The 16,318-nt window shown below is 45.8% G+C and overlaps 1 protein-coding gene across 4 annotated transcripts in view; it reads right to left on the bottom strand.

Annotated features, from left to right (window-relative positions):
• The window catches only part of LOC126278314 (transcription factor AP-2-epsilon), a 750,640-nt gene that overhangs the window by 287,150 nt on the left and 447,172 nt on the right, over positions 1-16,318 (bottom strand). For all 4 annotated transcript variants that reach the window (XM_049978331.1, XM_049978332.1, XM_049978333.1 and 1 more), the window contains 2 exons: positions 14,240-14,555; positions 7,897-8,111 (listed from right to left, as the gene is read on the bottom strand). In XM_049978331.1, coding sequence (XP_049834288.1) covers positions 7,897-8,111; positions 14,240-14,555 — 531 coding nt within the window. The remainder of the gene's footprint in view (positions 1-7,896; positions 8,112-14,239; positions 14,556-16,318) is intronic.

The raw sequence follows: 16,318 nt of genomic DNA, 5'->3' as shown, positions 1-16,318 counted from the left end.
GAATCACCTCTAAAAGGAACATATGGATAACAATGGCTAAAAGAAGGGACAAGATGACAGCGCATTCGTTAAGGTATCAGGAAATAAGACCCATATTTCGTTCATCATTGAGGCTCTGAGAACGTTTCAGTGAGCCAGTTAGAGTATAAACAGAGACTGTTTGCGTCTTACGTTTCCAGTCCAGCAGCCCTTTCTTGAAATTTATGTATATATATTCGGATTGCTACAGTACTGTTATCAACTGTGTCAGAGTTCGGTCTCTTTTACCTTTGTCTCGCGGCTTGGCGAGGCTGGCGATTCTTGGTACTAATATGGCAGTGCAGTGACTGGGTGTTGGTCTGACCGATTAAAAGTCCCTTCGCAGGCACAGGTGCAATTACGTAGAACGCTGGGAGGAAAGACTCTGAATTTTAATGGATCTGCTGGCAGATTTATGGGTCTCCTTACTGTAAACTGAAAGCGTATACTTTTCGCTGACTGGTATCCGAACTTCAGTACGAAACATTTTTTTAAGGTGTGGTTATGGACTTATGCCAATAATACATATATAAGTGAAATAATATATAAGTGAATAATATATAAGTGAAATAATAACTGATCTCAGTGTCGACTGTTACTGGGAATAGTAAGCCCTCTTCCTGGCAATGTGACCGAAACATTTGCTTTCGCAGCTCAGTGAAACGTTGTAGGTGTGAGCTGTAGAAGAACGTTGAAAATTTGGTAGACGTAAGATGAAGAATCAAATAGGAAAGGAATATACGAAAAAAAAAAACACACACACACACAGAGTGATACAGAAGTCAGGGAATAACACTCTGCAGAGAGCCGTGGAGGGTGAAAACTATAGCTTTCAGAGTTGGTTACGGAGAGACATATTTGCCGACACTTAATATTTTACGCCATTACAGATTTTCTTTTGCCTGTGTACTTATTTTAAAGCACTGCTGATCCATGATAACAGATCTGTACTGTCTGCGTCTTGCACAGCGTCTTGCTACCAGAAGGTGATCGCTACACAGTGGAGGTGAACACATCGTGACATCACCCTAGCCCTAGGTGTCGACAGATGCTTTGTGATGGCGTAAGTCACACAGGAAACGGCTTAAGGCACTGATGTTATTTCGAAAGTCGTCTGGCATTTATGTTACATAATAAGCAGCACAAACCGGCAGACGTTCAAGTGAGTTTCCAGTGCCAGAGGATCGCGAGTTTTAGTACTGACCTCGGAATTGGTGTGCATATAAAGTGCTTGTCATCCTGTGTTGCCGATCCACTGTGTTTATACACAATGCTGGCTAAATAAATCTAACAGTCACGCCATCTTCCTGTTCAACATAGCCTACAAAAGTAATGAGTATCGGTGAGAAACGACATGATACTGAAAGTGCACAGCATTCATATTAACACGAAGCTTTCAGTTCTGTTAAAGCGGGTATTCTCTTCGTCAGCATGACTGAAACGGCTGTGAGTAAACAAGTCACATTTTAAGCAATTTCCTTGAAGCAGACGCTCCTAGTGAAAGTTTCAGTAAGGAAGAATGCCAGTCTTCTTGAACAGCATTTACGCATTCGTTGTGCTGGCATCGCCTTACTTGGAAGTGAAAGTCAACAAAATATGCAAGTCTTAACAATACTGCAGCGTGATACTTGCACAACATTCGATTAAGACCATTCCGATAATAGGATTGAAAGGAGTCTACTGGGGCACATTTGTATGTGGTGCCCGAATATGATTTTATAAACGACGTATGTCTTTGATAGGCTTTATATCGCTGACTGTGTAAGACCGCAGACCCATAGGTACTGCTTCTGGTCTGAGATTATTATAGTGTTGCAGTAAGAGAGCGTTGGCGCACAGTTGTAGGTAGCTGTCTGTGAGGGAAAGACGATGGAGTCGGCAGTTTTTGTGGTGTGCTGTGTGAAGCCACCAAGTGTTAGAATAATTTTAGGTACTGATTTGATAATAAGGCTAGTTAGATATTTTACTTTGGTATTGCTTCAAAGATTTATTAACAGAGCTATACGCAATCTGATGATTTGCATTTATGTTGGATTAGTGAAGTTGTTGCTGTTTAAATCTCATTGTTTGTGAATCAACCATAAATAATGTAACTTTAGTTGTCAGATGTTTCTGAAAAGAAAAACTTAACTTGCAACATAATATTGCAAAAAAAAGCAAGTGTTAGTAATTTACCATAATCAGTACCGCCTCCCTGTCCAGGCCATATTTCTTAAAGAATTTGGATTTTCTTAAATACTCTCGTTTATCAGCCAAAAGAATTTCATGTGGATTTCAAGTATTATGGCCAGCATTGCACACTGCTGAACCTGTAGCTAGTATATTTTTGTTTTTCATGAGAGGCCCGAATACATCGCGTTACTCCGTTGCTGCTTTAGAGGTAAGACAGTTTATTTATTTTTTATCTACGCAGGGGCCAAATCTATCACTTTTGAACAGGGTCTGATGATTCTGTGTCTAAGGGGCTGACTGTATTCTGTAGTGAATGTATGTCTTTATTGGTATTGGGAGTTGCATTGCCCAATCAATTCGTTTAAAGTTTTTGCTAGCAATAAGACGGAATAAGCATACCGCTTGCACTTACAACACGCTACACGATTATTCGAGTTCAGTACTCATTCCACAGATCAGACATTCATTCAAAGTAATCGTAAAGTTATTTCATTTTTAAAAGCATGTTACAGGATTAATGGAAATCCTAGGCGGAAATTACTGGACCCGGATTTGAGATCCTACACCTGCCACACAGCCAATGGAAATCGTGGGGGAACTTTGCTTGGAAGATTACAACTACCTTTTATTTTAGTGCAGGTACGAAGCAGTTCGCGCAGGAAAATCATAAATTTAGTTACTGCGTTCTGTGTCTTGTTTTATTGTGGTTCCGATATTTGAAAACAATTTCATTCTTAACAAGATCTGATACAAAAAGTTACGTTTGGTTTCTTACGACCTTCGTGTTTCCTGCTTCTTACGTTTAACTGTGGGTGGTAGTTGGTGGTAGCGACGTGTAAGTTTTAAATGCTGTGCGGTTGTTTTGTTATCGTTGAATATGGATCCAAAGGAGGCGCAGGGTAAGCTCTTATGGTGGCTAAGTAGGAACGTCCATAGTTCAGCACGAGAAGGGGAGTGGGGTATTTCATCCAACAGTCGTATCAGGAACTTTTCCCTGTCGACCAAATATGTTTCCAGAGACCTTTTCAACTCTCAGACCTCTATGATGTATATATCGCTTCAGTCTGCATACGTATCCCGTTATGTGTATACTCCATGAAGATGTGGGGTGAACTGGAATTAAATGGAGAACACTGTGGTACGATTGGTGTACGGAAGCACCCCATTGACTATTTCTTCTACCAAACGGATCCTTATTCTGCGTCCCGACAGTCCGCTACACCACCTCCAGAAATTAGCAACCACGGAGACTCGAATCAGAAATCTCGAGTGTGAAAGTCGTCTCGTTAGCGGTGATTGCCATAGCTCGTGTAGGGTGTATAGCGGTTGGGACATGTCTAACGGTAGTTCCTTCTGTCTCATAGGTGAAAGGCATTCCACTTGAGCGCCCGCAGACTGTTGGTCGAAGATGACTCTAGGGTGTGCTCTCACGCTGTAAATCTCCGAATAACGAGTAGCAGCCGTGTTGGAGGACTTAGGAGGGCGCATGCGGAATTTAGCTGTACGCCATGTGTCTGCAATACTGATGCACTCATCTTCAAGAAGAAAACAGAACACATTGAACGGCTGGAGATAGATCGTTCATGTTCACAGGACCTGTAAATTAGTTTGTTGTGCAGAAATAATTAGCATTTGAACCATGTAGACCCGTGGGTTCAAGGTAAACATCTACATCGCGGTGCAAAACCACCTACCGGCAAAACATGCCTGCGGCTCTTGTTGTCGCTGTAAACCGAGGGGTAATGGATCAGTGTGACTTGAGCAGGCGGACTGGATGCCTCGCAGACGTTTGTGAGCATAGTACCGTCAGATCAGTGAATTTGAAAGAGGACTCATTACTGACATGATAGAATGTGATGCAACCATCCGGGAAACTGCTGCTCGTGTGTAACGTAGTGTTTCGGCGATGTAATGGGTGTGTGCGGAATGGTTCACGGAAGGCCGTAGGACAGCTCGAGATGCGTGAGGTCGCACGACCGATCTGCCAGATATGGTGAACGGCAGTCTCAGACCATTTACTAATGACGCTTTTCTGAACTTTGAAATTTCCTCGTTCAGCGACTTTAGGAAGGATTCAGAATTTCTGTCGCTGACTGGCACCTTGTTTTCAGAGAGGATAAATGTAAGTTAATGCGGATGTTCGAATGCAGTGTCAATGGTATGCAGCTTAGCCACGTCGGTTCTCTTCACGGTGGCTAATCAATGCCTCTCGTGGTAAATTTATTTTCTAAGACTGTTACATTGACATTACGCAGCCACAGACGGTGGAGCATGGTACACAGAAGACGCCCACCAGACTCTCTGCAATGGTGGACCACCGGAAGAATGGAAACAGGACAGTCGCAACCTGATGTGGGCTGATGGTTTAAAGTGAACCGTTTTGTTTGTTTCTCGAATGTGGCGTCTATGCAAAAGACTAGGACAGGACTGGCCACGTGTGACCTCAGAGAGAGAGGACTGTTATTTGGCTGTAAGGGCACCATTGTACTGCCTTAGAACTGCGCGGCAAACTGGCATCTGACCTCGCAACATCCACTGGACGTGTTATATCGAGGCAAATGGCGTACAGAAGGCTTCGGCAGAGTGGTCTTTATTGTTGAAGACTTGCTGCATGTCTGCCTCTGACGCGCATCTCAAAAAGGGACGTCTAGAGCGGAGTCGTCAACATGTCACCAGGATGATCAAACTGTGTGCCAATGTTGTTCTCGCAGATGAATCCCGATATGGTCTGGAGAGTAATTCTCGACGAATTCGTATGTGGAGGGGGCGTGGAACATGATTCGGGGCGAAACATTGTGGAAAGAGACCGATATCGGGGAGGATCCCTAATGGGGTGAGCAGGGATTATGTTGAGCACTCTAACACCTCTTCATGAAATTGTACGGATGAATCAGTTACGTTTAGCAGCTGTCAGGTACGGTGTCGAGATCTTGGATCCCCATGTGCGGTTGTTGCGAGGTAGTGAGGGCCCAGACTTCGTATTGATGGGCAATAATGGTTCAAATGGCTCTGAACACTATGGGACTTAACTTCTAACTTCGTCAGTCTTAGAACTAATTAAACCTAACTAACCTAAGGACATCACACACACCCATGCCCGAGGCAGGGTTCGATCATGCGACCGTAGCGGTCGCTCGGTTCCAGACTGTAGCGCCTAGAACCGCTCGGCCACCCTGGCCGGCTGGGCAATAATGCTCGACCTCAAACAGCACGGGTGGTTGATGTTTTGTTAGAAACGGAAGATAATGCACGCATGGCGTTGCCTCCTCCATCTCCGTTTCGAATCTCAGAAATATTGTCCGGGATGCACTATGGAGACGGGCTGCATCAATTCAGCATCCATCAACCACTCTCTAAGACTTGTGAGCAATTCTACAGGAAGAGTGGTCGTCATTGCCTCAACATGAGACTGATGACATCTTTCAGTCCTACACTGCTGCCAGAGATGGTTACACTCCGTACTGAACGCATTAACTAGTTACCGGAATGTGTGTGTAAATTCGTTAATTTGAAAAAAATAACGAAAAACGTTTTTCAGAATGAGATTTTCACTCTGCAGCGGAGTGTGCGCTGATATGAAACTTCCTGGCAAATTAAAACTGTGTGCCCGACCGAGACTCGAACTCGGGACCTTTGCCTTTCGAGGGCAAGTGCTCTACCATCTTTTTTTTCTAATTTCCATTTTGTTCGCTTTAGTTCGTTGCATCTGGTCGGGGCGGACGTCGTAAGACATCCATTTAAGTTCGTTGTTGATCTGTTAACTCAGTTTTTATTTTTTTATTTTTTTTATTGCAGAGGGCACGTTACCCTCTGACCGAACACGACTATCTGAGCTACCGAAGCACGACTCACGCCCGGTACTCTGCCAGTATTTTTGTCTACCGTTATGCAAGTTACAGTAGTTTAAGTTCTGTATTCTTTACGTTGTCTGTACTTTCACCTGTTTATATTGTTGTGTGGCAAAATAAACGCTACCTTGCAGAATTTCCGTTTGTTGCTTCAATTTTGGACACCAATGTATTTCGGCTGTAATATTTTGGGAGATATACAGGTTGTTTCAAAAATGACAGGTATATTTGAAAACGGCAATACAAACTAAACGAGCAGCGATAGAAATACACCGTTTGTTGCAATATGCTTGGGACAACAGTACATTATCAGGCAGATAAACTTTCGAAATTACAGTAGTTACAATTGTCAACAACAGATGGAGCTGCGGTCTGGGAAACTCTATAGTACGATATTTTCCACATATCCACCATGCGTAGCAATAATATGGCGTAGTCTCTGAATGAAATTACCCGAAACCTTTGACAACGTGTCTGGCGGAATGGCTTCACATGCATATGAGATGTACTGCTTCAGCTGTTCAATTGTTTCTGGATTCTGGCGGTACACCTGGTCTTTCAAGTGTCCCCACAGAAAGAAGTCACAGGGGTTCATGTCTGGCGAACAGGGAGGCCAATCCACGCCGCCTCCTGTATGTTTCGGATAGCCCAAAGCAATCACACGATCATCGAAATATTCATTCAGGAAATTAAAGACGTCGGCCGTGCAATGTGGCCAGGCACCATCTTGCATAAACCACGAGGTGTTCGCAGTGTCGTCTAAGGCAGTTTGTACCGCCACAAATTCACGAAGAATGTCCAGATAGCGTGATGCAGTAATCGTTTCGGATCTGAAAAACGGGCCAATGATTCCTTTGGAAGAAATGGCGGCCCAGACCAGTACTTTTTGAGGATGCAGGGACGATGGGACTGCAACATGGGGCTTTTCGGTTTCCCATATGCGCCAGTTCTGTTTATTGACGAAGCCGTCCAGATAAAAATAAGCTTCGTCAGTAAACCAAAAGCTACCCACATGCATATCGCCGTCATCAATCCTGTGCACTATATCGTTAGCGAATGTCTCTCGTGCAGCAATGGTAGCGGCGCTGAGGGGTTGCCGCGTTTGAATTTTGTATGGATAGAGGTGTAAACTCTGGCGCATGAGACGATACGTGGACGTTGGCGTCATTTGGACCGCAGCTGCAACATGGCGAACGGAAACCCCAGGCCGCTGTTGGAACACCTGCTGCACTAGCTGCGCGTTGCCCTCTGTGGTTGCCGTACGCGGTCGCCCTACCTTTCCAGCACGTTCATCCGTCACGTTCCCAGTCCGTTGAAATTTTTCAAACAGATCCTTTATTGTATCCTTTTTCGGTCCTTTGGTTACATCAAACCTCCGTTGAAAACTTCGTCTTGTTGCAACAACACTGTGTTCTAGGCGGTGGAATTCCAACACCAGAAAAATCCTCTGTTCTAAGGAATAAACCATGTTGTCCACAGCACACTTGCACGTTGTAAGCAGCACACGCTTACAGCAGAAAGACGACGTACAGAATGGCGCACCCACAGACTGCGTTGTCTTCTATATCTTCCACATCACTTGCAGCGCCATCTGTTGTTGAAAATTGTAACTACGGTAATTTCGAAAGTTTGTCCGCCTGAAAATGTACTGTTGTCTCAAGCATATTGGAACAAACGGTGTATTTCTATCGCTGCTCGTTTAGTTTTTATTGCCGTTTCAAATATACCGGTCATTTTTGAAACACCCTGTATATGTTTAAGTATAAGGATGCAATTTGTCCAACGACCGTGCTTAAGGAGACAGGACCGGCCGTGCGCTGGGAGTGAGGGTGCAGTGCTAGGGCGCGCGGCCACTCACCACGTGCAGGGCGTCGGCGTCGGAGCGCCGCAGGGCGTCGTGCGCGCCGCGCTGCCCCGCGGACACGGCGGCGGCGGTCAGCTGGTTGTAATGGTGCGCCTGGTGCAGCGAGCTGAGCGTCTGCGAGTAGGGGTCCGCCGCCGCGGCCGCCGCCACCGAGTTGAGGTAGTCCAGCTGGCCCGCGCCGCTGCCCGCGCCGCCCGCGCCGCCGCCACCTGCCGCACAACAACAGCGCCATCACCATCACCATCACTACCACCTCCTCAGAATGAGATTTTCACTCTGCAGCGGAGTGTGCGCTGATACGAAACTTCCTGGCAGATTAAAACGGTGTACCGGACCGAGACTCGAAGCACGACTTGGCTAACTCAGATGGTAGAGCACTTGCCCGCGAAACGTGAAAGGTCCCGACTTCGAGTCTCTGTGCGGCACACAGTTTTAATCTGGCGGGAAGTTTTCTCCTCCTCAGACCGCTAAAGGAGGAAAACACTCCTGAGTGCAAAACAGCTTGACTCTAAAATAATTGAAAAGTCACGATCGCTTCAATCGTTTATTAAATGACCGGTTTCAGCACTCTGAAGGTGCCACATCAGATCTGAAACGTGGATTGTCATTTATCCACGTTTCAGATCTGATGATGGCACCATCAGAGTGCTGAAACCGGTCATCTAATATACGATTGAAGTGATCGTGGCTTTTGAATTTCTTTAAAAACAGATTGATCGCCCCACGACACACTATGTGTTCACTGTAAACAGCTTGACTCATTCGTACATGACAACTAACTTGCAAACATTAGGTGGAGATGAACAGTTTTAATGAAAGTTTAAACTCATCAACAAAAATTAAAGAAGTCTTCTTTTGCTACTGCCTTTATCCCGTATTGTGCGTAGGGTCGGCAGGTTTAAGTACGAAATTGGCATGATTAATCTTAAGGGGTGGCCAGATGCCATTCCTGCCGCCATCCTACATCCCCCGGGACGGAAGTAGTGTACCCCAGCTGTCTGCGTCTAGTATAGATCGTGAAAGAGCATGAATGTGTTTCAAATGTCTGCGAGTCGTGTAAGTGAGGAGGGGCGTGGGGACCAGCCCGGTATTCACCTATTAGGATGCGGATAACCGCCTAAAAACATCTAGGCTGGCCGGCACAACGGCCGCCAGGCGGATTCGATCTGGGGCCGGCGCGCCTACCCGAGGCCAGGAAGCAGCACGTTAGTGCTCTCGGCTACCCTGGAGGGTGAACAAAAATAAATAAAATAAAACGATAACGATACGTATTTAATTCTGTGTCTGTTTTGCAGGTATACGTCTGTGAATGAAGCAAGTGCAAAAATGTTCAGGGAATTCCGTGAAGTTTAGGAATTGTAGCCGGATATCGTCGACTTCTTGCCACGACATGATATGGATGATACTCTTGTTGTGTGGCCCCAGGATGAAGAACAACTGTCACACTGTGCATCTTCATATTTCCTCAGGAGCAATGGCTGCCGCCGTAATTCGCCGGTGTTCAATAATAAGGGTTTCGAACTGCTGAACACTGGTATTGGTAGTGCATCATCGGACAACGACGTCGGTTCTCCCCTGGATGTCTTGAGACACGCCTTGACACTTCCAACTGACCTGACCAGATGTGCAATGGCTGCCACTGTAATTCGCCGGTGTTTCATAATGAGGATATCCACCTGCTGGACACTGATATCTGTAATGCGTCACCGGTCAACGACATCGGTCCTCCCTTGAATAGCTTGTGGCACACCTCGACACTTGCAACTGACCTGACCTCCAGAGCTCTCAGTTCCTGGCACTCCTGGTGGTTTGATAATTTTGGTAAATTTCCATGAAAGAATGGAACACGTTTGTCCCTCCTTCATGGCTGGTAAGTCTGGCTATTCCGAATATTGTACAAAGAATTTCAACGATGTACAATTCGTTCAGTGTTCACAGCCGTCTAAACTGGTTGATTGCGATTGAAACTGGAGAAAACCGGGTTTTGTTCTGTTGAAAATATTTTCATTTCAAGGGTTAGAGTGCCTGACAGATCAAAACAGAACTGGACGAAGTGCACCATCACTGAAGTCTATTTATTTTTGGATTAATGACGTAAACGTGGTCGGACAAGAACCGAAGATGAAGCGTGTTCTGAGCGTCCAGTTGAGGTCACGACGAAGGAAACCATTGCCTAAGTTTATGATAGGGTAATACAAGACCCCCGAACAAAATTTCACGAGTTTGCTGAGACTCCAGGCATATCAACTGAACGACTGCATAATATCCTGCAAGGAGAACAGACTATGAAGAAGCTGTCTGCGATGTGGATGTCGCGATTGCGCACAGCCGACCAAAAGCGCATCCGTCACAACATTTCATCACAATGTCTGGCGATGTTTAATAGCAATCCGCAAGATTTTTGCGTCAATTTGTGACTTTCTGAGTAGCAAATATGGATCCATCATAACGCACCAGAGTCAAAATGGTACTTAAAACAATGGACAAAGGCTGACCTAAATGGAAAGACCGTTTTGTCAGCTGATAAGCTGTTGGCCGATGTTTTCTGGGATTCCCAAGAAATGATCGACGTAGATTACTTGCGAAAAGGCAGAACATTAACTGGACCCTATTATGCTTCACTGTTGAGTCGTTTGAAACTTGCGTTGGCTGAAAAAAGGGAAGGCTAGTACGCAAAAAAATGCTTTTTCACAAGGACAAGGCACCATCCCAAACATCAGCGATAACAACGACGAAAGTGCATGAACTAATTGTGGTGGTTCCTCATTCACCATTATCACAAGGCTTAGCCCCTAATAAGTTCTGCCTGTATCCTTATTTGAAACTTTGGCTTGCTGGGAAGAACTTTTCAGCAAATGAGGAAGCGAAAGTTGCAGTCAACGAGTATTTTGCAGAGTGTGACACAACCGATTTTTCCGATGGGATGAAAAAGCCGGAGGATCGCTGGACCACCACATATTACTTTCCCCTCCGATTCTGGGCAGAACCTCCTCATTCTTTACTTTATCAGACCACACTATTTTCAACAGTCTGTAGCACCACAACTCATATGCTTCGATTCTCTTCTGTTCCGGTTTTTCCACAGTCCATGTTTCACTACTATGCTCCAAACGTACATTCTCAGAAATTTTTTCCTCGAATTAAGGCCTGTGTTTGATATTAGTAGACTTGTCTTGGTCAGGAATGCCCTTTTTGCCATTGCTAGTCTGCTTTTGATGTCCTCCTTGTCCGTCCGCCGATGGTTATTTTGCTGCCCACGTCCTAGAACTCCTTAACTGCATCTACTTCGTGACGATCTATTCTGACGTTAAGTTTCTCGCTGTTCTCATTTCTGCTATTTCTCATTACTTTCGTCTTTCTTCGATTTACTCTCAGTGCATATTCTGTACTCATTAGACTGTTCATTCCATTCAGCACTCCATCTTCAGGCCACGAGTGACCTACCGGGACCATCCGACCGCCGTGTCATCCTCGGTGGAGGATGCGAATATTAGGGGCGTGGGGTCAGCATACCGCTCTCCCGGTCGTGAGATGGTGTTCTTGGCCGAAGCCGCTACTAATCAGTCGAGTAGCTCCTCAATTGGCATCACGATGCTGAGTGCAGCCCGAAAAATGGCAACAGCGCATGGCGGCCTGGATAGTCACCCATCCAAGTGCCGACCACGCCCGACAGCGCTTAGCTTTGGTGATTTCACGGGATATCCATTGCGGCAAGGCCGTTTCCATACATTCCATTCAGCACATCATGTAATTCTTCATCAGTTTCATTTAGGATAGCAATGTCATCAGCGAATCGTATCATTGATATACTTTCACCTTGAATTTTAAATCCACTCCTGAACCTTTCTTTTATTTCCACAATTGCTTCTTCCATGTACAGATTGAACTTTAGGCACAAAGACTACATCTCTATCTTACACCCTTTGTAATCCGAGCACTTCGTCTTTGGTCGTCCACTCTTATTATTCCCTCTTGGCTCTTGTACATATTGTATATTACCCGTCTCTCCCTATAGCTTACCCCTATTTTTCTCAGAATTTCGAACATGTTGCACCATTTTACATTGTCGAACGTGTTTTCCAGGTCGACAAAACTTATGAACGTGTCTTGATTTTTCTTTAGTTTTGGTTCCTTTATCAGCTGCAACGTCAGAATTGCCTCTCTATTCCTTTACCTCCCCTAAAGCCACATTTTCGCCCCAGACTCTTTAAACCGCCCTCCTACACCTCTTTACTCTTCTTTTGAAGCCTCCACTTCTCTGTTTTCAGCACGACTGATCCCAATGGATGCCTGCGTCCCTCTATCTGCGAATCTGGAGCTTCTGCGCTCTTGGAAGGACCACACGTTCTCCGGCAGGCAATGACATTACGATTCCTTCAGCCTCAGGCTCGTTTATAAACGACTGCAGCACTCACATATTCCAAAGTCACGAGACCTATATCATTGACGTCGGTTTGTAGTAGGGTTTTGGAGCATATACTGTATTCAAACATTATGAATCACCTCGAAGGGAACGATCTATTGACACGTAATCAGCATGGCTTCAGAAAACATCGCTCTTGTGTAACGCAGCTAGCTCTTTATTCGCACGAAGTAATGGCCGCTATCGACAGGGGATCTCAAGTTGATTCCGTATTTCTAGATTTCCGGAAAGCTTTTGACACCGTTCCTCACAAGCGACTTCTAATCAAGCTGCGGAGCTATGGGGTATCGTCTCAGTTGTGCGACTGGATTCGTGATTTCCTGTCAGGAAGGTCGCAGTTCGTAGTAATAGACAGCAAATCATCGAGTAAAACTGAAGTGATATCAGGTGTTCCCCAGGGAAGCGTCCTGGGCCCTCTGCTGTTCCTGATCTATATAAATGACCTGGGTGACAATCTGAGCAGTTCTCTTAGATTGTTCGCAGATGATGCTGTAACTTACCGTCTAGTAAGGTTATCCGAAGACCAGTATCAGTTGCAAAGCGATTTAGAAAAGATTGCTGTACGGTGTGTCAGGTGGCAGTTGACGCTAAATAACGAAAAGTGTGAGATGATCCATATGAGTTCCAAAAGAAATCCGTTGGAATTCGATTACTCGATAAATAGTACAATTCTCAAGGCTGTCAATTCAACTAAGTACCTGGGTGTTAAAAGTACGAACAACTTCATTTGGAAGGACCACATAGATAATATTGTCGGGAAGGCGAGCCAAAGGTTGCGTTTCATTGGCAGGACACTTGGAAGATGCAACAAGTCCACTAAAGAGACAGCTTACACTACACTCGTTCGTCCTCTGTTAGAATATTTCTGCGCGGTGTGGGATCCTTACCCGGTAGGATTGACGGAGGACATCGAAAGGGTGCAAAAAAGGGCAGCTCGTTTTGTATTATCACGTTATAGGGGAGAGAGTGTGGCAGATATGATACACGAGTTGGGATGGAAGTCATTACAGCATAGACGTTTTTCGTCGCGGCGAGACCTTTTTACGAAATTTCAGTCACCAACTTTCTCTTCCGAATGCGAAAATATTTTGTTGAGCCCAACCTACATAGGTAGGAATGATCATCAAAATAAAATAAGAGAAATCAGAGCGCGAACGGAAAGGTTTAGGTGGTCGTTTTTCCCGCTCGCTGTTCGGGAATGGAATAGTAGAGAGATAGTATGATTGTGGTTCGATGAACCCTCTGCCAAGCACTTAAATGTGAATTGCAAAGTAGTCATGTAGATGTAGAAACAGGACTATAATTAATTTGCACGCTGGAGTGCTGTGGAGCAGTCAGGGAAATAAAGGAAGATGTTGCAGTCCCGCGTTTCTGTCCACGGGACATACGCAGCTATTATTCATTGTCCATGACAAAATTCTCTACAGTTGTAAAAAAATTTTATTTCTAAAACGGAAAGCACTAGCTGGTTTCAGAACATGTGTCCCATCTTCAGGTACATGTTAATTTTATTTTTCACTAGCTGCTTATATTTTATGACCCACCGTCTAATTTCTTATGGTGGGCCGTATGTTGACACTTAGCCGCTGTGACTGGGTCCGGGGTCCGGAGTCACTGAAAGTAACACCACACCGGCTCCCGTCCCCACTCACACCGTTGCCCTTGTCCCGCCACGTGGAGGCGGGCTCTATTTAGATCCATTTGATATCTTTTTTTTTTTGAGCAGCATGTTAAAATGTGAGACCATAAGGATGCACAAACAAAATGTGGGGCAGGATACATGTTACAAATATACGGGGAAAGCTAGTAACCACAGAGTGGGCCACCGTACGAAAGGTCCGCGAATGACGCGGAAGGAATGTTCTGGAAGTGAGATACTGGAGAAGGTGGAGAGTTTGGAAGGCAGCGACTTACCTGCGCCCGGAGAGCCGTGGCCTTGCGCGTGGTGGCCGTGGTGCGAGACAGGCGGCGGGGGCGGGAACGGCGGCGGGAAGTAGGGCGGCTGGAAGTCGGAGGCGGCGGCGGCGGCGGCGGCGTGGTGGTGCGACGTGGGCGTCATGCCGCCGCCCGCGCCGCCCGCGCCGCCCCCGGCGCCGCCCGAGCCCGCCCCCGAGCCGCGGTGGTGGTGGTGGTGATGGTGGTGGTGCGAAGCACTGAACGGCGACGAGCCGCCCGTGCCCGCCGCCACCGAGCCGATGGACGCGATCGCTCCGTGCCCCGTCAGCCGGTCCTGCAATGCAGGCGGAGGCGGCGATTCAGCACTGCAGCACGGCGGGCGCGCAGCCGCCCGCCCGTCCAGTTCACATGCATCTAAGTAATTACGGGAGTGAGTAATCGGGTACTGTGGCAACTAATCGTCTGGACATCCCGTGTGTGTGTGTGTGTGTGTGTGTGTGTGTGTGTGTGAGGAGTCAGGGTGGGGGCGAGGGGGTGGAGGGAGGGGGAATGGAGCAGACGAATGCAAGGCAAGGCAGTGAATGCAAAAGTGCTGGCAATTGGAGGCGGGAGATTGTAAAGTCGAGTTGCGGGATCTGTTTGTGTATTTACAGAGTAAAGTGTACGACATGTGTAGTGTGTGAGGGGCAGCAAAATAGAAACCGAAAACCAACCACAACCGGAGCATGCAGTAGTTCCATTAATTAAAGCTTCCGGGCTGAATTGCCGTGGTCCATATATAAAACTACTACTCCTTCCTGACGTTTCGTTGCCTACTGCGGGCAACATCTTCTGAGGTGGGTCGGCGACTGGCTGCTAGGCGCTGCAGGTCCCGCTTATATAGAGCGCTTAGATGGCGCCACCGCTCATCACGTGCTTTCGACTTTAAAACTATCTCTGGCTAGTGCCATCTCTCTCGATTACAGGTCAGTTCCTTTGTACAAAGTCGACTGCCATATCTTGTCTAGTTTTAATCCTTGTTCTTTTTTATCAAAATTATTTTCGTGCTTGTAGATCTCTACAGCTTCTCTATACATGTGGGTATAATAGTGTGAGGTCCTAGCTATCACGTATATCTCACAAAATTTTATTTCGTGATCACCGTCTAAGAAAACGTATTCCGCTACAGCTGATTTGTCAATTTTTCCCAGTCTAATTTTAATAAAAAAAGAAGGAGGATTACAATTAGACAAGATATGGCGGTCGACTTTGTACAAACGAACTGACCTGTAATCGAGAGAGATGGCACTAACCAGAGATAGTTTTAAAGTTGAAAGCACGTGACGAGCGGTGGCGCCATCTAAGCGCTCTATACAATCGGGACCTCCAGCGCCTAGCAGCCAGTCGCCGACTCACCTCAGAAGACGTTGCCAGCAGCCGGCAACGAAACGTCAGGAAGGAGAAGAAATTTTATATATGGGCCACGGCAATTCAGCCCGAAAGTTTTAATTAATGAAGACGCCGGCCGCGAAAGCTAACATGTTATGATGCAATAGTTCCATTCAAAAGTAATCACCGAACGCGTTGAGACATTTGTCCTACTGGGATATTGGAGAATTAATTCCTGTTTCGTAGGACGCTGTCGGCCGCTGATTGATCCACAACCACACAATTCCCTGTTTTGAAAGAAGCTGTCAGCAATCGGGACAGGAGTTTTGGAGATGGGGTTCCAGGGGCTTGCCCCAACGACTTTTTTTTTAACAAACTGACTACAAAAATTTGAAGCCGAATTGTAACGCTTGATAAGTAAATATTTAGGCCCGAAGGATACTAAAAAAAGTGTGAGTTACTTTATATGTTACTTAGTTGCTTTACACTAGACACTGACATGACAGCGTCAACATCAGTATGCCAAATCACAATATTGCTACAAGTTTACGCACCTAAAATAGTGACGTTAGAGTGGCACTACTATTTGAGTTTGTGTATATAGTATTATATAGTTTGTGCTAAACATGTGGTCAAAGAGAACTGCGTTACTTTTGAAACAATACTGATTCACAAAATGATGCAACGAAAAACATGTTGATGTCAAACTACTAAAAATAAATCAAATAC

Source organism: Schistocerca gregaria, chromosome 6 (genome assembly GCF_023897955.1).
Source record: "Schistocerca gregaria isolate iqSchGreg1 chromosome 6, iqSchGreg1.2, whole genome shotgun sequence".
Classification (NCBI taxonomy): domain Eukaryota; kingdom Metazoa; phylum Arthropoda; class Insecta; order Orthoptera; family Acrididae; genus Schistocerca; species Schistocerca gregaria.
Note: the sequence above shows the minus strand (reverse complement) of the source record. Positions and strands in the feature narration are given on the sequence as shown.